General features: G+C 40.7%; 2 protein-coding genes across 3 annotated transcripts in view; one reads left to right on the top strand and one right to left on the bottom strand.

Annotated features, from left to right (window-relative positions):
- Positions 1 to 795, bottom strand: part of dctn6 (dynactin subunit 6) — a 4,073-nt gene extending 3,278 nt beyond the window's left edge. Inside the window, exons 1-3 of the mRNA XM_005930891.3 lie at positions 601 to 795; positions 301 to 365; positions 89 to 194 (exon numbers count right to left, since the gene is read on the bottom strand). Of these exons, the coding sequence (XP_005930953.1) occupies positions 89 to 194; positions 301 to 365; positions 601 to 635 (206 nt within the window). The 5' untranslated portion in view covers positions 636 to 795. The remainder of the gene's footprint in view (positions 1 to 88; positions 195 to 300; positions 366 to 600) is intronic.
- A 1,633-nt stretch (positions 796 to 2,428) lies between these two features.
- The window catches only part of LOC102294587 (zeta-sarcoglycan), a 47,809-nt gene continuing 27,292 nt past the window's right edge, over positions 2,429 to 22,945 (top strand). The window contains exons 1-2 of one of the 2 annotated variants that reach the window (XM_042224372.1): positions 2,429 to 2,809; positions 15,445 to 15,639. In XM_042224372.1, coding sequence (XP_042080306.1) covers positions 2,771 to 2,809; positions 15,445 to 15,639 — 234 coding nt within the window. In that variant the 5' untranslated portion in view covers positions 2,429 to 2,770. The remainder of the gene's footprint in view (positions 2,810 to 15,444; positions 15,640 to 22,945) is intronic. The other variant, XM_042224371.1, reaches the window with a different exon arrangement.

Below are 22,945 nucleotides of genomic sequence, written 5' to 3'. Positions count from 1 at the left end.
AAAAAAAAAAAGCAAATAAATAAATAAATAAATAAATAAATAAATAAATAAATAAATAAATAAAAGTCACACATCACCTATGGGTTACCTGTTAATGATAAGCGCCTGCTCCTCTATTAGATTCCCCTCTCCGATGATTATAGGCCCTGCTTCTGCTATGATCCGCGCTTTTGGGTGGACCACTGTTCTAGCGCCTGTGAATGAAGAAGAACTGGGTTTACATGGAGCTTAAAGCAGCAGCTGTAGATTTCTTTATTCTTTCTTTTTATTTTGAAGGTAGTAATGATATAAAAGACTCACCGATAGTCACATCTCCTCTTATTTCGCTTTCAACACACACAACGGCTCCAGCGGCGATTTTAGCACTGCAGGAAAACACGCACAGACACACACAGATATACCGAGATCATCATTCAAATAAACGAGGACTACACGACAGCGAGAATAAGCAGCACATATAGATCATCGCCTGGCTGCTACAGTGTCAGCCAGTGCAATACACGGAGAATATGATTGAACATTTTAATTTCCTGACATCTGTCATTGCTTCAAAATACGCCACGCACGGTGCAGTGCAGGTTGGAAAGCAGGGGGGTCTACCTTTTCTGTGCCATTAGTTGCTTAGCGTCGGACATCTTCGTGATGAAGAATGAATTGATCCACGGTCGATTATTTATCCTTCAACTGGGGAGCTCTTGGATTGATTGCATCTGTCTGGCTGGAACATCGTTTCCCCCCTCTGCTGGGACTCAAACGCTAAAAACGAGGTGCACGAAGTGCAGATTGCAACTTAAGCGACGCACAGTCTAAATTATCTGTGATTTCAAGCCCAGTTTAATGAGCACCAGAAGTTTGTTTGTGTTTTTACACACTCACGCTGACATAAAGATCGCCTCCTTTTTGCTGCACTGTCGGTGTGCCTCCTGCAGGGTGCAACAATCACCAACTTTTGGGAGCTGATGGAGCTGTACAGTGAGCCAGTGACATTGATGCCTTTAACTAACAGAGAGGAAACTCTGTGCTGACCTGCTTGTTCATTTAGTGTCAAATACTCTCACATTTTTGTGTCTACTGATTTCTCCCGGAGAGCGTAGGCTTTTTCGGAATAATCCAATTTCTGCCTTTGGATTGTCCGTTAAGTGGGATTTATATTTTGTAAAGTCAACCGGAGTTCACTAGGAATAAACCGGAAATTGAACAATGTGTTATTTTCAGATTAAAACGATCTACTTTGCCATGTTTAAAACAAGCTCAGTTCAATTTTCTAGTCATTACAAAGTGCATCTGATGTTTGTTATGTCCCCCTATTATTATTATCATTGCTATTATTATTATTATTATTATTATTATTATTATTATTATGAGAACTTGACTCGTCTTGTTAGGTCTCTTCGGGCTTCTTCAGTTCAAAAAATAGATTTGTTAGGAAATGTCAGGTATTTAACCCCTTGTGGGTGTTGTGCCCTTTGGAGGTGGTCTTGAAATCTGTGGACCCACTCCACGTCCAATGAATGTAATTAAAAAGGCTTGGGTCATCATTGTGCCCTATACTATTATGCGACCTAATGAGGTCATCTGAGGCAAGGTGTGAGTGGGGGTTGAAGGGATTTCAAGATGGCATTGTGGGTGGCTGACAGCTTTCGTCATAAGCCATGATCTCCTTTCGATGATGGTCCTTTACAGTGGACATAAATAGCCTCCTTTACCCCTTTTTCAAGACACATGTCTTCTCAGTCCAAAATGTGAACGTTGACATCCTTGAAAGACTGACCTTTATACTTTAAGTACTGATGTATTGTTGTAAAGGAGATACTTTCAGCCAGAGGTTTCTTCCTCTTAAAAGGGAGTTTTTCCTTCCCAATGTTGCCTGTTGCCGCTGGGGTTTCTCTCTATATTTTTTAGGCTCTTTACTGCACATTGAGGTGACTAAGTTGAACACACCCACATTTTAATGAATGCATCAGAGAGAAACTTGGGGTTCAGTGTCTTTTCCGAGGATACTCTGACATGCCAGGGATCAAACCACCAACCTTCCAAGATGACCTGCTCTGTCTCCTGAACTAGAACCAGGACCACCCAACAAAGGACGTAGGAGAAGGAGCTTTCAGTGGGGAGGAAAAGAGGAAGACCTCAGAGGAGGCTCATGTATGTAGTAAAGGAGGACATGCAGACGGTTGGTGTGATAGAGGAGGATGCTAGGAATGATGGGGACTGCTAAATGGAGCAACTAAAGAAGATGAAGAAGAAGGTGGTCACTTCTGTATACAGATTAATTTAAAGTAAATAAAAACTCTTGTAACAACAAACAGCATGTTGACTACTCTGGGTTTCCCTTCTTGAGCGGCGCTGAATAAGCGACATTATTTTCCGACTTTTATTTTGAAGTTAAGCAGCGGAAGTCCAGCTGGTTACTCCGTCATACTTGTCGGCTGTTGAGTTTTGAAGGAGAGCGAAGCGTGTCAAAGCGAGCTGCGAAGGGGGAGCGCGCAAGTCGGAGTACATTAATTAGACCGCAGCTCGTTTGAACACCGGCTTCCGTACACAATACAGCTTAAACACAACTTAAGTGTACCGTTAATATATACATTAAAAAAAAAAACAGCCTTCCTGAACAGCAGGTATATATTTTTTTATGCCCCTTCATTTCTCTCTTGTTCTTTCTCTAATGAGAGTGAAGAAGTGGGTCTAGCGGCGCGGCGGGGGAGCTGAATTTCACGCGTTCGCCTCAACTTTGTGGAAATATGTGAAGTGTGATAAATGCCACTGGAAAATGGAGCAGTCGGCTACTCTGGACATAGAGACTCTGAAGGTAAGCCCGTCACAGTGGAAAAAACACCTTTTCTAGTCTTCGTTTTAATTGGAACCGCGCACGTGCACAGGTGGCATTAACCATAGCTTAAGGCGCATGTCCAGTTTGGCAACATTAAAGGGGTTTCAGGCGTGTTCTGGCCGGCAGGAGGACACCTGTGGATGCCTGTGACATTTTTATCAACGTGGATGATGTTGTTCGTTTTAAATGCAGCAGCTCAAACTCGCGCAGAGTCCTCTCTGCAACAGGTGCGCCCTCCGGCTTCAAGTGTTCCTGTTAAAGAAAAAAACTCCCAGCTAATTAAAGATGAATGGAAAGTGTCTGCTTCTCTCTACAGGCAGTAGTGTGATTAATAACAACTGACCAGCGCTCAGGCACTTCAAGAAGCCTGTCTGCATGGACTCCTTCACACATCTCCCCCTGCTCCTCCTCCCCCCTTCCTTTGCACTACACCTCATATTGTATGCATCCTGCTCTTCAAGAATCACTGTAATGTGACAGCCTATGAATATTCTGCTGCTATGCTTTCTCATTATTATTCCAGCCTAGCAGTGGAGGCAGTAACCTCTGGGTACAGTATGTGCATCTTGTCAGTTCTGCAGCCCCCCTCCAAAGAAAAAAAAAAAAGCTACTCTGAAGCCCATCACCCGGTGGCTGGGTGACTCTTATCAGTCGAGAAACCCCTCCTGCCCCGCTCAGAGTCCGTCCTGCAACTTTTCCTTTCACCATTTCCTCCCTGTTTCCTGCGAAGGCTGTGCTCCGTTGAATCCTCTGAATTGACACTGTGTTATCTAATTAAAACAGAGGCTTTGTTCGGGGTGCTTTGTGACAGTATTTCTGTTGATAACGCTGCGCTCAGTCTGGCACTTCACCCTACCCCTGCCCCCAGTGCGTTCCTCTGATGAATGCAAATGATGACTACGGGGTGCTGTCCAAAATGGCCCCGTTGGCTCTCGAAGGATTTGCCGGGGATTAGCAGGGAAAGCTAGTTTACTGTGGAGAAGTGTGTGCCTGTTTACATCAGCAGTTTGTCGACTGTCTCGCACACTACCACGTTCCAACCTCCCCAGAGCTGCTGAAGAGACTTCACACCAGCTCTCGACTGTAATTAACGATGCGAGGGTCAGAAGGTATCGTCGGCCACATGATAGGTGAGCCACGGCCGGCCTGCCCATGTTGCCACAGCGTCCTTGAGTAAGGCCCAAATTGCTCCCCGAGGCAGCTGCCGTTTGTGTGCGCAAGGAAAACACATTGTGAAACCACTCTGTAAGAACCCATCTACCTCTCAAAGGCTCTGTATAAGTGCAGGCAATTTGCCATTTGACGGAAGTGTCTTCAAAAGCAGAGTTGTGTGCTGCAGCAGAAAGGAAACTCGCCCCCAGCCCCCCACCCAAATGGCATCTTCAAACAGCCTGTGATGTGATGTTCACTCTTGGTGCCTGTGAGTGCTCCGACTGAACAGCTGCGACCTTTTGTTGCGCTGGGCTTATTGGAGATCTTTGATCCCCGCTGGTCTCGTACTTACAGTAGAGTTACCTTGTTGCTTTGACTTTTTAAGGAAGCGCGCGCCCGTCCATCGATTTGCCTAGAAAGGGCAACCAAACCGCAGAAGATGAACCCACTGAGAAACTATTGTATCTCCTGCAGAGATGAAGGAGCCGCAAAAATTGGATTTCGCGTACAAGTGGAATGACTATTGACAGCAGCACCACCCTACCCACCCCTCGCACCCAAGTGCTTGATTGTCACATCAACAAAATGTGAGAGAGTAACGTCGATGCGGCGGGCTTGGCTTTGAGGAGCGTAATTGGCTTTCCCGCTTACAGTCGTGTATTCAAGCTCAACTGTGCGACCCTTTTGATTGAACTTTCTGTCAAAATAAAAGCCCAAAGAACTGAAATAAATAGGTGCTTTAATACTGTGTGTCAGACTTGGAGCTAGATCGTGTCCATCTATTTTCCGTGCTGCTGCCTCAGCGATTGTGCAGCGCTCGCACGCGGGATGGACGCGTACGAGCTTTCCAGTCATTAGTGCGTCTCAAATGTTTTCTTACCTCCAGCTGAGGCAGCCCTGTGGGACTCCAGTGGCACCGCTGAGCGAGAGAGCGCTCGCCGATTTGCTGATTAACATTATCAAGCATTAATAACGTCTCATTTTCTTTCATTAGGGGCTTCTCAGCTGTATTTTGCTGCCTCTGCAGCATGTCGTGCATTTGATCAAAGCAGCGTGTAGAGTATCACCCTCTGTGCTAATTGCTGAAGATGAGGCACGCCAGCAGTGGGAAGGGACTGCTGGGTAATTGCTGGCTTTGGATCCAGCTTTAAGGTCTGTAGTGAAAGCAGGACCTAGTCCCACCCTCGAGGCGAAAAGTAAAGTGACAGATTCAGATCTCAGCACAAACTTAAATGGGATTGATGAAGAGGCATGTGCAAGGATAACTTTGGTTGTGCAACAAATCCACGCGGATGTTTCCAGCACACTGTTTCATCTACAGAGATAGCAGCTTTTTGGCCTTTTGTACCTCAGAGAAGCTAGTTTCTGTGTAGGCGTTTACTTCCTATGAATAGAACCTGCATGTAAAACAGGTTGTAGATGGTAAACCATCTGAGAGGATTTCAGACCCACCTGTTCACGATAATTCGTTGACATTTGTCTTGAGTGCTGTAGAACATATTTCGATGATTTCAGCACTGATAGCTCTGTTAAATTACATACAAATACAAATCGGTATCTACAGATTTTAGCCGGCAGATTAAAATCATTCTCAGACCTGCAATTGTGAACACAAACGTATGGTTGTTGTCAGTGGTGTAAAGCTTAATTGTTTATTTTCAGAAGACTCTAAAGCTTCGAGTCTCATTTTGGTTAAACTACATGAATACTCAACAATGGTCAGATTATTTTTACTTTAAAGCAGTTCTTGTGACCTGTGCGAAATTTAAAAGGTCATTATTATTATTATTATTAACAACAACAATAATAATAATAATAATAATAATAATAAATCCTTTATTTAAATTCAATTGTGATCTCTTTTTTTAAGAATGACCTCTGTGCAACATATTATAACGACACATGCTTCATCACAAATTTACACACGTACAAGAGTAGTTGTTGCGCGTGGGGGATCAATACAGCATATAGTGTTGTGACATGTTGCATGGTGATTATGTGTCGATACAGGGTGACCAAATTTAAAATATTTATTAAATAAATTAAAATCCTCTGGGAATAATACGAACTAGAGGGATCATCTCATGCACCACCATCCTGTTATAATGTTAGCTGAGCAAAATTACATTAAATTGGCTCAACCGAAAATCCGTCCAACACTGGGTACACTTAGTTTGACAAAGCTGCCTAATTCAGACAAAGCTGATGGAGGAGTTGCACCAGTAAAAATAGGAAGGCATCATCGTTCATCTACATCTAAAAACAAGAACCAGTGTCTGCCTGGTGATTGTATTGAATTTCAATTGTGACCGCTTTTGATGACAGGGTGATGACACAGGTCGCCTGATAGGAGACAGCTTGTCTGCAGGCAGTCACAGTCTGACTTGGACTGACTGCAGTCACTCTCAGATTGTCAAAGGGTTGCAAATAACTGTTGTCTAATTTACAAACAGATTGCCATCAGTCTGAAAGAGTCTTTGTCGATGAGCACAACCTGAGGGGACTCAGCTCGTTGCCAGCTGCTTGTACTCTGGTTATATTCCTGTAGAACAGGAAGGCTGATGAGGGCAAATGTCATAGTTAATTGTGAGTTTACGTATATGTGATGTTTGGTGCTTTATCACAGTTAATTGTTGTGTTATTAGAAAAAGGCTGCATGTAATTGCCAGCTTGACCCCCAGTCAATCACAGACTGATATACGTGATAACAGGAATTGTATTTTTGATCTCATTTTTCAGTAAAAAAAAAAAAAATACAATTAATAATTAAAAAATCAACAACTTTATCTCAGTGGATACAGCATATATTGGCAAAGATTAAGTTTAAGCACATAATTTAGAGTGGAAAATTGTTATAAATCACAATATATGTCGTTGTAGTACTAAAAATCTGAGTAATATTGCATCGTGGAGTTTCTGGTGATTATCCTGTGTTATGGTTGCCAGTGAATAAAGTGTCAGCAGGTAAACAGGTGGCCTTTGTAGTACAGACTTTTAAACAAGTCGTAATTCCAACACAGAATCAAGAGGCTTTGAAGTGGATGTAGAAGCAGGCATATAAACTAGATTTAGAAAGAAAATACTTTGATGAATTGCCAAATGCACTTGAATGGCCATTAAGATATCTGGGTTTGCCTAAAATGTAGACTTAAATCTTCAGTAGTTTTTGCTTAAACCCAACCTATGTATCAACTGATATTAGCTATTAGCTAGATGTATCGGTATCAGTTTCTATAACAGCTCATAAATTAAAGTTTAGAAAAGTAAAGACGAGATGGAGGAAACACCCTTCAACAATGGTATCAGTGTTGATGTTGCCTGCTTTTTCCACTAGAGGTCACTCTGCAATTTCTCTGTTGTCAACACGTGTTTGAAACAACACAAACACAACATCCGAGCGGAGTTGGGCAAGAGTAAACGAGTAATCCACAACTTGTTGGTACAATAAAACATTAAAGTTTATAGTTTTCTCTTACTAAGGACTCATAAATAACTGCACCTAACAAATGTCAGAGATTTGCTTTGTCCGAAAGAAAAAAATATATTAAAATAGATTTCTAAATCACCAAATGTCAATGAGGGGCTTAAATGCCCCGTTTCGGCTCTACTTTTACCTTCTTTCTAATTGCACAACTTGTGATATTCTGGGCCCATCATTAAAAAACTGAGAATTAGAGCAGTTCTATTTGTTATCAGTGTTTTCTTCTTAAAAGTCACTGTTGTTTCTTACACTTTGATGCAATTGGACATCTTCATCGGTCCAGGCGTGCGTGTTTGTGAGCGTCAGCTGTGACCAGCATGCTGAAATGACAAATTGACAAAGTGCCAGCCACTATGCACTCCTCCATTAGCTCTATGAATAACCAAGCTTTAGGAGGCAAGAGTGGACCAGGGTAATATATGCATTAAAAACCCTTGCAAAGAAATCACAGGATCTGCTAGCATTGGGAACAGTGGGTTGCCATAGAAATTACAAGTGCTGAAGTTTCCCCTAGCAACAGTGGATTGAAAATAGACTAAAAGTGTCCAGCAGGGCCATGGCTGTAGGCTAAAAGATTGGTTGGAAATAGTTTTTTTTTTTCTTGGAGTTATTAATGTTGATAGGTCCTCTTGGATACCAGTTATGTAAAGATCTCATGATAATTTTGAGGGTTCAGTAGCTCAGGTCAGTTTTGTGTAAACATCTTCCAGTGTTGTGAAAAGTTGTGGCTGTGAAAATGACTTGCATGACTACACAGAGAGTTGATTTTATGCCTCTGTGTAAGCACCTCTCATAGTGTTCTTGTCCCTCAGCTGTATTGCTGGTTAAATTGGAATCACTGACATTTCTAGGCCAGCGATATGGGTCATTTGTATTTGCTGCTAAGTCGCAACATCCATTTGTGAGACATCTGCCAGCACCAGCAGATGTGACCCAAACTATCCATCCATGGAAACAATCACTTGAAGAGTGGATTAGGTTGTTTAACAGCAGAAAGCTTGTGGGAGTCTTCTTTTAGATGCCGTGTTTGCAGCGAGGTATGCTGTTATTTGCAGGTATTAGTATTTTCTTCAAGGCTTAGCTGTCCTATGTTTGAATGGCTTTTTTTTTTTTTTTAAAGGAGCAATCACATCAGTTAATGGTTATTTTAATTATTGAATGAGCTGTCAACATAGAAAGGGTTTATTGTACTACATAGGGTGACAATGGTGGATGCTGGGCTCAGTCAGTATGACTTCAAACTGCTCTAAAGGTTTTTTTTCCCAGAGCAAAATAATGGTGCCAACATGGAAGTGGCAGAAATTGCAGTTTCTCTTGGTCAGGCGTGTCAAACATAAGGCCCGGGGACCAGAATTGGCTTGGCAAAGGTTACGTCCACACTAGCCCGAATAGATTTGAAAACGGCGTTTTTGTCGGAAAACGCTCCACGTCCCCCTAGCGTTTTCAGCCAGAGTTGTGCATCCACATTGAAATGGCAGAAAATGCTTACGTCCTAGTACTGCGCATGCGTGAAACGCATTTCTGTCTGCCGTTTATTTACTTTCCGGCTCTTTGAAACGTCGCGGCAAAATGTTGAGCAAAAGCACCGAGTTTTTTAAATGGACTAACAATGAGGTGGAGTTGTTGCTGCGAGTAACACAAAAGTACAAAGTTGCAAAAGCGAGTGAGAATGAAAGAATTTGAAGAAAAGCTACCTGGAGCATGTACAGACTGATATTAATCTTTAATAGGGCTGTCAAAATTGAGAGTAAACAAAACAGCTGCTGTATAATGCCCTCAGCTACCTTAGTTTAATTGGTCACATGACTGCATCATCGTTTTAGAAAGTCTCAGTTTTCGCAGTCCACACTGCGACGTGAAAGCACCGTTTTCAAATGTATGCATTTCGAGAGCGTTTTGAAAACGCTGCATTTTCCATGAGCGAAAACGCCAATTTATGAATGAAACCATGTTAACTTCTGGCTGCAATAAACCAAAGCGGCGGCAGATTCAATTCAGTATTTCAATAATATTTATTCTCAATATGGGCTAGAGGGCTATCAAATAAAAAAATAAAACTTCTTCTTTTACATTTCAAAAGGGCTTTTGAGAAAGTTTTCTCAAGTCCTTAAATTAACAAAAGAAAGTAGTTTGAGTTTCCCCTTTCATTCTTTTTCATTAACAACATTTCACATGTAACCAAGCTCAGGAAACACTGACAGCAGCTCCTTTCTCTCTTTCTGTTTCCCTCACTTACTTCTTGGCACGTCTGCATCTCGTCTCGTCACAGACTTTTCTGTTTACGCACCTGCGCACACAGACATTTTCAATGAAGTGACATGACTGGCTGATTAGCATCACGTGGATGAATTGCATTGGTGACCTAGGTTTGGGACTGTCTGTGGGTTTGTGACTTACCAGTGTCAACTATCATAGTTAAAAATAGTGTTGTTAAGTGTTGTAAACAAAAACTGATTAATATTGTAAACAGGCGATGGTTACTCACCAGTTTATTGCATCTTTCAGTAACCAGTGCATCCTCAGCTTATTGACACACTCCAGTAGAAGAAGGTGACTGCTCCTAACAGCATTCACTCCCTCCTCTCACTGAAACTTCTCGTACTCACTAGGAAGAGACTTACCTCCCACAGCAAACATTGAGAGTCAGACTGAGTCACTCACACAAGTGCAGTTAGGCTATTAAGTGTTGAGTGAAGCAGTTGAGACAGGCGAACTGTTGTGGACTTAATTTTGGATTTAACTACCAGTTTATTATCTGTTCTTTCTCTCTCTGCACGCTGTTTAAATGCCCCGCTGTGCCCCGTCCCTTAGCTTACAGGTGGGCCTGCAGTTTGTGCTGACTGAGTATTTGTTGTGGTTTAGGCAGGAATAGTTTGCTAGCATTAGAAACATGTATTCTGGTAATGTCATTTGATATGCCACCAAGCACCTCCTTCATTCCCATAACATCAAATACCTCAATCCACTGGGCACTGAAATAAATGGCCATATTTGCCATGTAGTATAAAACCTATGTTCACAGTCCTCTCTTAAATGCTCACACTGACCATTTTTTCCTATTCTTGGCTCTGCGTGATGTCAGTGATAAAAGATATTCCGAATACGGTCATGCCCACAGCTCTGGCTGTGAGCACAAAAGCCCCACCCACCTGCTGCTGATGAAACCTTCTCTTTAAAAGGGGCATCCAGTGGGAAGAAAGTTGGCATGAAGGGGAGGGGAGAAGGGAAGGGAAAAAAACACTTTTTACACACAGAGGATAAACTGGGGAGCTGCACGAAGGCCTGGTATAAGATAAAGAAGGATGAGTGTGAGTCATGAAAACTCTCTAGTAGAGTTCAAGAATAAAAATATGGAGCAAGGAATGAGCAGTAGAGGTCCCATTTACATGTGTGTGTGTGTGTGTGTATATATAAAATATTACAGAATAGTTATTGTGTATACATGATGTGATAGGTTGCCCCTCAGTGCAGGAAAGCTATAAGATTAATTCATGTTTTGTCCCCTTGGTCTTTTGAATATCACATTCTTCAATGAAGTCACGAGTTGGAGTTGTGGAGTAAAGAATCTGAAAAAAGAAAGAAAAATGCAGGCGTTTCCATGAACTCATCCGCAGCCCGAAGGTTGTGTCTATTTCTAGCACCAACCTTTTACCACCACTCCACACACTGCCTGATGATGCAATGCTGCACAGTTGTACAAAAACACCTTCAGTGTCTCTGCTTTTATAATGACTAAAATTCATCAACCGCTCACCCTTGTAAGAGATATTGATTTGTTGCAACAACACAATACCTTCACAGACTGCGACTCTGGCCTGACTGTTAAAACAGATATTGTTCCCTCCCTCTATAAGCCTCCCTCTATAAGTAAGACGTCTGCAACCATATATATATATATATATATATATATATATATATATATATATAATACTTTACAAAAAACTATTCTGCTTCACCGTAGCTCAAAACCTTGGCAAAGTAGTTGAGTTCTTCTTGGAAAAAGTCTTTACCCTGCTGAGAGTCTTTGCCCATTCTGCCACAGCTAATGAAAGCCTGTCAGGGGGGGAAAAACACATACAAGCTAATGATGCCTGCCATAAGTGTCTTATGCTAATGGCATGCTGAGTGTGAATAAAGCATGTGGGGCATGGCTTTACTTGTGCATGCATTACACATCTGGGGGTCTCTCAGGGGGGAACTGTGCACAGGTGTGTCAGTTATGGATGTGTGTGTAATGGAATTAAAGCATTTCATACTGCTTTGATAAATTTATAGTTTCTGCTTTGTTGGTCTAAAAAAAAAGTAGAAAAGAACAAAATTGACATAATAAAACGGACGTTTTATCTTGGATTGTATGGGCTGGTATCTTTTCTTCATGTATATCTATGTGAGTGTGAGTGGCATGGCAAACTTAGTATAAATTCAGGCCAGCCACAGCTGAGCAGAGCAGCTGAGAGCTCAGTCAACCTTGCACCCTGTGATCGAGAGTTTCACGCTGTCAGCCAGCGGTCACGATCTGCTGAAGAACAGCGACTGCTCGCCCTCATTCGGACAGCCGCACTTGACAGACATCATCTTCTCTGATCTCAGATCAGAGCTCCCATGTCGCAGCTTCTTCGTGGCTGGCAGGCACCTAGTTATTCAGGCAGAGTGGTGAGGCACTTTGATGGCGCAAAATCGACCCTTCAATCAAATTCCAGTTTATCCTGTTTTGATTGATGTGGAGTGGATGGAAAAACACAGAAATGAGCATCGTAATTTAAGCTGTGTTATGTGGATGGGGTGAAGTGGAGCACTAAATTCTCTGTCATGTTTTGTTATTTTGGGTTCAGCAGACTGCATAAAAAAAAAAATGAAAGAAAAGTGCATTTTTATTTATTTTTTTTCAGTTGTTTTTAACGTTACACACTAACAGTGCCTCATTGGACATTGTTCCATCTCACAGTTAAGACCCCTAAATGCTGGCATATTGTAGAAAAAAGAAAAACAAATGTTAGTAAGAAATCAGCGTAAAGCTTTGAAGTCATAGTGTGTAGAGGGCCATCACTGTCCACGAAGCCAAAAGCTTATTGAAGTGATTTTAAGATCTGCTGGTGCCTATTTGTACAGGACAGACAGAACAGAGCAAAATGAAGATCTGAAGGGACTCTAGCAGGGCTTTAACCCCCCTGAGCACATGTTCAGATCTTTTAAGATAACGATCTGTGATGACTGAGTGTAGACATACGGCACTGTTCAAAATTCTTTAGACGCCCTTGATTTCTTTATATTTTGTTTCCCTTTTAAAATTGGTCTTGAGCAATAGTCCTACAGGCTTTCCAATGGTCTTTCAAAGTTTTTCCGTGGACATTTGGACATTTCCACATCTGCAGAAAACGGTGGCGGCTCAGTGGTGTTGGAAACAAGCGCAGTGAGATTTTTGCTCCGTTGTGTAAAAGTTTCTTGCCGAAGACAGTTCAGGCTGTGTTGAAGAATAAAGGTGACCTTACACGTTATTGACTTTAGAAATTGTTTTTACTGTATTTCCATGTATGTTCAATAAATGTCTTAAGGCTATTTACTATTTTCCCACCAAATACAAAGTGATGAGCAGTGGCTCAGGACACTTCAGTGTCTCCGCAGTGCTAAACATGCCTGTAGCTTAAGTTATCGCTTTGGCGTGGTTTGAATCTCCAAAAGGAGGCAGCTTTAATGATGTAGAGAGAAGAGCTCGCCTTTTTAGCCTTTTACTTATTAAAGATGGCCTGATCCGGCTTTCTTCTAGTTCCATAGTGATACCTCGACTGTGTGTATCTGCTGATAACAGGAACTGAGCCGATACCAGTGTTAAATTAATAATGGGTGACCATAACTGAACAACAGAGACCGAGAATCATTGTTATATGTGTATATACATTACTTTATCACAAGTATAATGAGAGCTTAAAGCAGCGTCCTTCTAACGTCTTGGACAAACTCTCTGAACAAAGTGAGAGTGAGTGAGAGAAAGAGACAAAGCCACATCTGATCTTTTCAGCCATGATGGCTCACTTTAACCACAGTTTGTTCTTAAGTGAAACAGTTTTGCAAACATACAGACAGAAGCTGTTGGTGTAGCTACAGTGAAACACCTCCCACTCCAACAGAGAAGTGAACTGAGGGGACTGACACCGGATGATTGTCAGAGAGATTACCTTACAATATAAAGCGCCTTGAGGTGACTGTTGTTGTGATTTGGTGCTGTATAAATAAAACTGAATTGAATTGATATGGGCTCCACCTTTTTGGGTCTATATCAGGCCGATATCCAGTCCCAATATCGAGTCGGCACATCCCTATTACTTATGCTAATTTACCTTAGACTGTACATAAAAGATGGCTATCACCTTTTGACTTTCTGGCCACACGATTTGAAGCCTCAGAGTTGGTGCACTGGCTGGCACATTTTTGTTTTTGTAACCATAGGTGAGTGTTTGCAGATAGCTGCTGGGCACAGCTACCCATGCCCAACAAAATCCAGATGATTTAGCTTAAAAAAAGATAATCTGTAATATTGATTTGAAGGTATAAATTCTTATCTTGTGTTGACTTGAGGCTGGAGTTGACCTATGGTCACTGTCAAAACACACTTAATAGATGAATCATTCATCACAGTAATTGGTTGTAAAAATCAGAGGGAGTTTCTAAGTTGCATACTGAACAGCAGGGCTTCGTGCATTATGTTGGTCTGTGCCGATGTCACAAGTGTTTTACTTGGTTGTTAACAGTGTGTTTTCTCAAACAGTGTGTTTTCTCAAACAGTGTGTTTTCTCAAACGTTAATTTAGGTGGGCTGGATTTACAACGATGCAAAACGAGAACATCGCCGAGAAGCTGAAAATGGCACAATGACCATTTTCCTCTCGATTATCTCGTTCTCATAATCATTGGAAGTCAAATTAATTGAAAAAAAAAAATAATTGAAAATAAAATAGTCTGGGCAGAACTCCTATACTTAAGTCGTGTGCTGACTGCCTGTGGCAACCGTCGCAGTGTGTTTCACATCTTGTGCTGGATGTAGCTCCATAAAGCCAGCCATGTGAAATATTTTCCACTGAAAGGTTGATGGGTAGTAACATTGTGAAGTTCTCAGCCCGAGGCGAATGCTGCACAGGTCATCTGCAGGAAGCCGTTGCTCTCAGTGACTTTCTTTTCCAAGTACTGGAATGACAAAATGTCAACAAGTAATTAGCAGTGAAAACAAAGCTGTGACACGTTATTAAGCCGGTACAAATGAAGTTTGATTTTTAAAGAACGTAAATACAAGAAGAAGAGAAAGGTCAAGGAACTTGTTTTCCAGAGTGTAGCTTACATTAATCACTATGATTAGCTCGTTAGTATCTAGTTTTGGCTGTGGATTTATGCTCATTGACTTGCAGTGTATGCTGTTTAAGAGCTTTTCCACTTCGGGGCCAGTTACTCCGACAACTGATGGCTTTTCTTCTGATCAATGAATGTTGACAGACGATCCCTCTTTCCTTCAGTGGGATGAAGTGCACAACCTTTTAAGGCTTTGATTTGGTTTCTTATGTTGTTGTTTTTTAATAAAATTAAGTCACAAAATGACCTTGTCTTTTGGACACAGCTTGATTAATCACTGGGCTACTGTGCTTGTGTTTCCAGGTTTATGCACATTGCAAACAACCAATAAATAAATTGGCAAATTGCAATTTTCTCAGTAGAAATCTGTAACTGTGGTCTAAGATGCCGAGATATAAATTCTTAATCTAGTGGTAATACCCTAGCTGATATTCATGCCATGCTTTCATCTTTTGTTTTTTTGCGTAGTGGCACTACTTTAAAAAAAATTGTAAAATAACACAGCCGTGCCTCAGCATAGAGTCATTTTAGCGGCACTCGCAAGGTAATAACCACTTAGAATATGGGATTGCTTCTGTGCGGAGTGAATATATCCTTGACAGCCGACTAACACACAGTTTGTTTGTTTTTTGTTTGTTTTCCAGATTACCCAGGAGCAGTTTATTCTTGCATCCCAGTCCCTGCACCTCCAACGACCAGGCTGCGATGCCGTGTACCCGGTGGGTTTATACGGGTGGAGAAAAAGATGCCTTTATTTCTTCCTGCTACTGCTCCTGGTCACCATGATAGTTAACCTGGCCCTCACCGTCTGGATCATAAAGGTTATGAACTTCTCAGTGGTGAGTACAGCACGGCAAACACACACTTTGAGTTATCAGAAGGAAGCCTATGATCTCATCGTTAAAGTCGACATATGAATAGATTCTGACTGATGTTAATATTCGGTGATTTAAAAAGTTGATTTGGGCCAGTAATTATTTTTCTTGCAGGCACAAAAAACATAAACAGATTTTTTTAATAACATTTATTACATGTATTTATTTGTGAATTCTTACTAAGATAACATGACTGCTGTTTAAAAATGATCTTGTTTTATTGTCACAACAACTCGTGGATTACTGTGCCCAGATCAGCTGGTTCTTTCCAGTCCAATCCAGTTTATTTATAGAGCACTTTTTATTGAAAACACAAGTTTGACAAGGTCTCATACAAAGGAGCAGTACACTCTCAAAAAGTCAGTGAAACAAAAAAAACCTTACCAATAATATTAATAATTCATTCATTCATTTGTTCATTTCAGGCACAACAAAAATACATATATTGAACATAAAGTGCACAAAACAAAAACAAAAATTACCTGAAAAGGAGTGGGACGAAGAAAACTTATTAAATCCCACCCGTGTACTCACTCATCAACAAAAAACAATAAGCTTCCCGCAACTAAATAATAAATATAAGGTAAGAAAACACCATTCTGATTTAAATACCAAGGAACAAAGATGAGTTTTAAGATGTGTTTTAAAGGGAGCCAGTTTAGCTCAGTGAGTGAGCAGGTGACCCTGTGCCTTGTTTGGTATCATCCTTTTCAGCACAACCTCAGTTGTGTTTTCATTTTGACATACTGTATTAACACAATTGATCTAAAATTAGACAAAAACACAAAATCAGAGTAGAAAATGTTATATTTTTTACTGTAACAACCAAAAACATGTTTAATGAATCATATTTCATAACTTTAAATGCAAATATAAATTGTCAATTCTAAAATCCTATGCACAAGTTTTGCAAACAAAGTTTGCAGTTATTTATTATTTGCATCCATTTACCTTTTACCTTGATTTTTTTTTAAATAACCATTTCAAACTATTTACAGAACAATCAGCTGTTCTGCATTCAATAAGATGCCACACAAATTATTTGTGCCACGTAGGGATGGGTATCGTTTAGATTTTATCCGATACCAGTGCCAAACCGGTACTTTTGAAACGGTGCCGGTGCTTAAACGGTGCTTAAAGAATGGAGAACACAAACTTTGTCCAAAAACCTCTCATGTTTAGCTGTTTTTTTGTAAAAAGATAACAATGTTAGCCTTTTCTGTAGCTATAGGTTGTATTAGAGAATTTACAGAATTTATCTGCTTGTCTTGCATAAAATGAAAGGCCAGTTTGAGACCAAGATTAGCCACTGTGGTTTTAATATACGGCTGCAGAAGGCCCAGGATCAAGAGAGGAGCAGCGCACTACAGCAGTGGTTTAGGGAAGCTGACATCATTATTTTTATGGACATGTTTACCATTTCTATGCAGATAACACCCAAATTTACAACGCCATGGTTAAAAAAAATCAGTCCCAGCAGGAGACGGTAAAGAGGAAAAAAGAATTCCACATGACAGAGAGGCTAAGGAAGACAGTAGCTGTGTCCCGAAACGTAGGCCGCATCCTCCTGAGGCCGCATTTGTAGACCGATTATGTCACAGTGACGCGACAAAGGCTGTCTCAATTTGTAGACTCCGGCAAATGTGGCAACAAATGCTTCCTCCTTTTCCCCAGATTTGAAGTGTGGGTCGGGTGTATCCTTCATGGCCCAGCCAATTCCAGTTTCCAACAATGGCAGCTGCTACTAAGTTTTAATATTACTCTTTTATTCTTTCTGGGTCACAAAATAAACTTTTAAGATAGTTTCAGGCGAGAATGTAGCTGCGTAAACTTCAAATATCTGCTCGGTTTATCAAGACATCACATATTTGCAAAAGTGCTCCGACGTTTTCGGAGACGTCTGTCACCCACCAGATCGATAGCTAGCTGGGGGTTCAAGGGTCACTAGAACAGCGGACTCCCGTCTTCATCGTTTTCAGACCCCCAATGTCTTTCGCTACTCAGGTTAAACATGATATGTAAGTCACTCAGATAACTTAAAAATGTTATTGTTTGGCTTTTTTCAGTGTTTTATTTGTTCCGGACTAAATCGGTTTGGTTGAGATCAAAGTTATTAGATTAGATTTGATTAAATAAAACTTGATTAATCCCTCGGGTGAGTTCCTCTGGTATTTTCACACAGCTGGATAAACATCAAACAGAAAACTGATTAAAAAGAAGTATGAGATGGTCAAGAATTTCGGCAGTGTCCTGTTATATTTTAGACAGCAAGGAGCAGACAGCTGAGTTCATTAAACTCCACCGAGACAGCGGTGACGCAAATCTGAAGGCTAGACCGTCCTATTTCACAGTCTTGCACTTCCGGCTTTTTCTTTGAAGGACCTGGCCTATGTAGACCGCTGCAGAGTCACGAAAGTGGACTACTTTTGTTTGTGGCTTTCCAAAAACATAATGCCTACAAGGAAGTTGGTTAGATCCCTCTGGTGGACAGACTATGCAATGCCAGCACTCATAATATTGGTGGAATAGTGTTTCTCACCTTGCTTGTGTAATTTTTAAATGTTTATTTGCCAGCTGATAAAAATCCCAGTAGATATATATCAGCAAATGGATAATATTGGGCAATAATATCCGCCTGCTGCTATATCAGTCCCGCTCTAATCTGAAGTATGAAGAGGAGTATTTGAATAAGCCAGGGCTTGTCTGTGATTTGTGGACTCCCGTAGATAGAGGGAGCGGTCATGATTTTGGCTGCTTTGCTGCCTTCTGATTCCTAACAGGTGCCCATTATTGAGGGGAAAATGAATTCCCACATTATCTTGCAGAATAATGTCACGGTGACTCGCTGTTAGCTGGAGCTGAGTAAAGTTTGCAGGAAAAATAAATCTCCGACTGAATTTCATCAGACAAAAAAAAATAAACAGTATTGTGTTTGGGGTGGCCTGAGAGGAAATCTTATTTCTGTATGTGCAGGTAGATGTTTGAGACCAGCACTGGAGATCATATATTTATACATATATTCATAGGATCTCTAGTGCTGTCCTCAAACATGTAAAGAAAACTGGTCCAGAATTTCTCCTTAAAGCTGTCCGGCTCTCCTTCAGAGCTGTCAGATGTGCACAATTAAGCTCATTGTTGCAAGGAAGGCTTGTTCTCTTAAAAATCCAGCATCACTGAAATGAAGTGTTGGTCTTAGCCCGTCCTCCTGTGCCTATCAGAGGTGTCGACCGCTAACTCAGTAGGAGAACCATAATGCTGTATCCAGAACAGCATTTGTGGTGTGCGTCTTGTTCTCTCAGACACATTAACAGTCGTTGGAAGCTTTTATTGCACTTAGAGCAGGCTAACAAGTTGTTGGCAGCACTGTCTTCGCTTTACCGTCTTTACCCTCTCTGATACACTCCAGTCTGTGCTGTGTTCCAACCCTCTCCTATGAAAAGCATTTATAGTAATAACATAATTATATAAATCAGACAAATCAGCCAGTGTATAGCAGTTAGATTTGATTGAGACTGCTTTAGTGTCTAAACTAAACAAGTATTGACAGCAGGGTTACAAATATAGGGGATCAAATATATAACGGGCATCTCGTGCTGTGTACTGGATTCGTCTGGATTCTGTAGTATTAAGAAAAGCCTTGGCAGCAGAACGTGTTAATCTCAAGCAAAATCCAAACAGGCAGAAGCTGCGAGCTCCTCCCGTGACATTTTCAGGGACAATGCACACAATTTACCATTTTGTCAACAAATTCCCAATGGCAGCACCCCTCCCAACCCCCCAAACCCCCTCGACTATTACAATCACTCCTCTGCTCCTTCTTCTGTCATCAATCTATGTCATGAGTGAAAGACCTTATCAGTGCTGTTGGTGTTGCTTCAAAAAATGCACTTCGCTGCTCCAGATCTCTCAGGACTCAGCAAGTTTCATTAAAAAAAAAAAAAGCATAACAGTAGCTTCTAAGAACCGCACCACGAGGGCATTGCTGTTACATTTTAAAGTTGCCACTGATTATCATGTATTAAAATGAGACGGTATTGGAGAACTTGCATTAAAAAAATAAGTCACTTTGAACACTTGGTGCACGCAACAATGCTTGATTTAAAATAAAGCAAGATTTTCCACTCAGCAGCCATATTGACATCCTATCAAGGGAAAAAATCCTCAACATTAAGTTTCATTTTCTCCAGTACATAAAAACTGCATTACTGCATTTTGTTGCGGCAAAATGAGATTGTCAAGCACAACAACAAATTTCATTAAAACCTGCTATAAATGTTGCCAGAAAGAGTCAGTCTGCTATCAGTGAGTGATTAAATGGAGTCAAATTGGTAATATAACTGTAATAAATCATGAAAAATCTCATATCTGTTGTTGTCTATGTAGACAGAAATCCACAGAAATATAACCAGACTATAACCAGCTGGCAGTCAGTTGGGTCGAGTCCCCTGGAGTTGTGCTCACTGACAAAGACTCATTTAGACTGACGGCAACATGTTGGTAATCTGTCTATAAATGAGACGGCAAACCTTCAACAATCTCTCTCAGAGCGATTGCAGTCAGTCCAAGTCAGACTGCAGCTGTTTGCAGAAAGGTTGCCTCCTATCAGGTGACCTGTGCAATCGCCCTGTCCTCAAAAGTGATCGTGAGTGTGCAACACCCTCATGTTCTGGGTAACCACTTAGTCTGCCACAGAATATGAAAAAATTCAAAACAGTCACCAGACAGCACCTGATTATTATTTTTTTTTTTTTGGAGATGCAGGATGTTGCTCTCCTATTTCTACTCACGTGACTGAGCCATTAGCTTTGGCTGAATTAGCTTTGTCAAGCTAAGTGTGTCTATTGCTGGATGGTAATTCAATTGAGATAATTTAATGTAAGGTTTTTTTGGCTAACATTATCTCTGGATGGTCGTGCATCAGATGATCACTCATATTTGTAGTATTTCCAGAGAATGTTCATTTAATTTTTTGATTGGTATCCTTGTATTGATACAGTATCGTGGTAGTACAGTTCTTTTGTTTGTTTTATTGTGGTAACATGGTTTAACATGTAATATGTTGTGTAAATACAGTATAAGTAATTGCTCAATGATAATTCCATCATTAGAACAGTAATAGACTGTCTTGCGTGTTCACTATGTTAATGTATTAGCAGGTATTCTGCTTGGCTAGAGATACACCACGGTGCTGCTATCATAACTCTGACAACCTAATCACACATTCAGTTGCTTCTGAATTTGACTCTCTATTCTGAATTTCAGTAAAAGCAGTTGTTCAGTATTTATAATCTCCAGGATGAACATTATTAGCTCAGTTCAAACAATGATGTTAAGCACTATGATGTAAGGCCAACAGGGATTCATTGCAGGTCTAGCAATCAAGCTCTTAAGACTTTGAGTCAACTATTAATCTTAGGATTAATAATCCAGTGGGACGGGATAAACACTCACCACAAAGCTGCCCGGTAAATCAGAAGTCACAACCTGAATGTTTCCAGCAAGCTGAGTGTGTGAATATCTCTGCGGTTACATCACACGGGCAGCCTGATGATGCACACTACTCAAAAGCATTGATTGTTAAAAATAAAGTTTCTCTGAAAATGCTTTTTTTCCCCTCTAAATATGGGAAAATGGATTATGTGAGTCAATCCTTTTTGAAGTCACTGGTCTGAAAACCATGTGGGCTGTTTTCCCTTTTTATTTATTTATTAATTTTTTTCTGGGTGAAGCTATGTGCGTGTGCTATCTTGGATCCTCTGACTGGATCAAATAGGATGATAAAGCAGATATGTAGCATTAAAGAAACAACTCCAAAACTTCTGCCCGTCTGTCGAGGGCAGAGAGGGGTAAAGCTCAGGTTGTTTTTGGCTCTACAGTTTCTCTTTTAACTGTGGCAGGAGTTCCTCCTCTGGAACATCACCCTTTGTTTCACTGATGCTGACGGTCTCCTTTAGCCTTTGAACATTATCGAACTGGGGCTGTTTGTGACGCCCTCTTTTTTCTCCTACCTCCCATCTACTTATTTAAGTGACTGCAGCGTGTGCTGAATTCTTCACACCCACTATGCCGCCTCCTTCCAGCACAGCAGCAACTTCACAGTCTGACCTCCACACTGCCGCACACACCTCCTAAACTCCCCTGACTTTGTTCTCCTGTCTGTCCCTGCTCTTTGCTCTCATGCATGATGGCGCTCTCCCTGCTTTCCTCTGCCTCTGTAATTCACTCCATCCATTTGTGCCGCTAGCACTATGGACTCTTTCAACACATCCCTCAGGGCCAATCTGTTCATACACATCTCTACAAAGCTGCCCTCACACTTCAGTCTGCTCATTGTGGTGCAGCTAGGCATAACCTTGTCCAATTTCTACTGAATTATATACAGCCCAAAATCAGCCCCCGAGTAAATGTGAGGTGAAGTTGCGGGATCATGCTTCATTTCATACAGTATTTGGTATTTCATTTTTTTTTAAATTGATGTAGCTTCTGTTGAAACGGGATGGCAAAGAATCAATTTAAGTGCAAACCACTGGGCTGTTACCTGTGGAGAGAGGTAGGACTAGCTGTACAGCTAGATAGTTGAAAAATCAGTGTGACTTTTATTGGCGTGACTTTTTTAAAGTGCGCAGGTGAAGCAAAAGATCCCACCAATGATGTGCTGCTTTTCAGAAAGTTCAATCACACAGATGGCCAGACAACTTTTAAAGCTGAAAAGTTTAAATTTAGCTTCTTACTGCAGGAAAATCTCAAGTGAAACAAATTCGTTATTAACGATCCCTATTTTTTCCATTCCAGCGTTAATTAACAGCTACGGTTACCCAGACGTTGTGCTATTAATAATGAAAACTTAAACGTGAAATCCTGAACACGTGGAAAGGTAGTTAAGGTGGAACAAATTTCTTTTGAGAATCAATTTTTTGAAAATATTTTTCTATTTCTATAGCAAAACACAAACTAAGATGCATTGAACATATTTACAGTCCGGACAATCAGAGAGAAAAATTAATTAATTAATTAATTAATTAAAAGTAAAGAAATTACTTAATTAAAATAAATATAGCAATAAATAAATAAATGAACAATTTAAATAATTTTAAGTACTAGTATTGGGACAATAATGCAACACACAAAAATAAGCTGGTAATTACCAAAATCCTTTTTTATGTTAACACCATTTATTTCCAAATGTACAGTTTTACCAAAAAAGAAAAAAATGAGTAAAGCACATTGTTGCTTTTTTAATCAAGATACGAAATCAGTTATTTTCTTGCAT

The sequence above is a fragment of the Haplochromis burtoni genome, unplaced genomic scaffold (assembly GCF_018398535.1).
Source record: "Haplochromis burtoni strain Fernald_Lab_line unplaced genomic scaffold, NCSU_Asbu1 Contig_136, whole genome shotgun sequence".
Taxonomy (NCBI): domain Eukaryota; kingdom Metazoa; phylum Chordata; class Actinopteri; order Cichliformes; family Cichlidae; genus Haplochromis; species Haplochromis burtoni.
The sequence above is the reverse complement of the archived record's forward strand: the minus strand, read 5'-3'. Positions and strand labels throughout refer to the sequence as shown.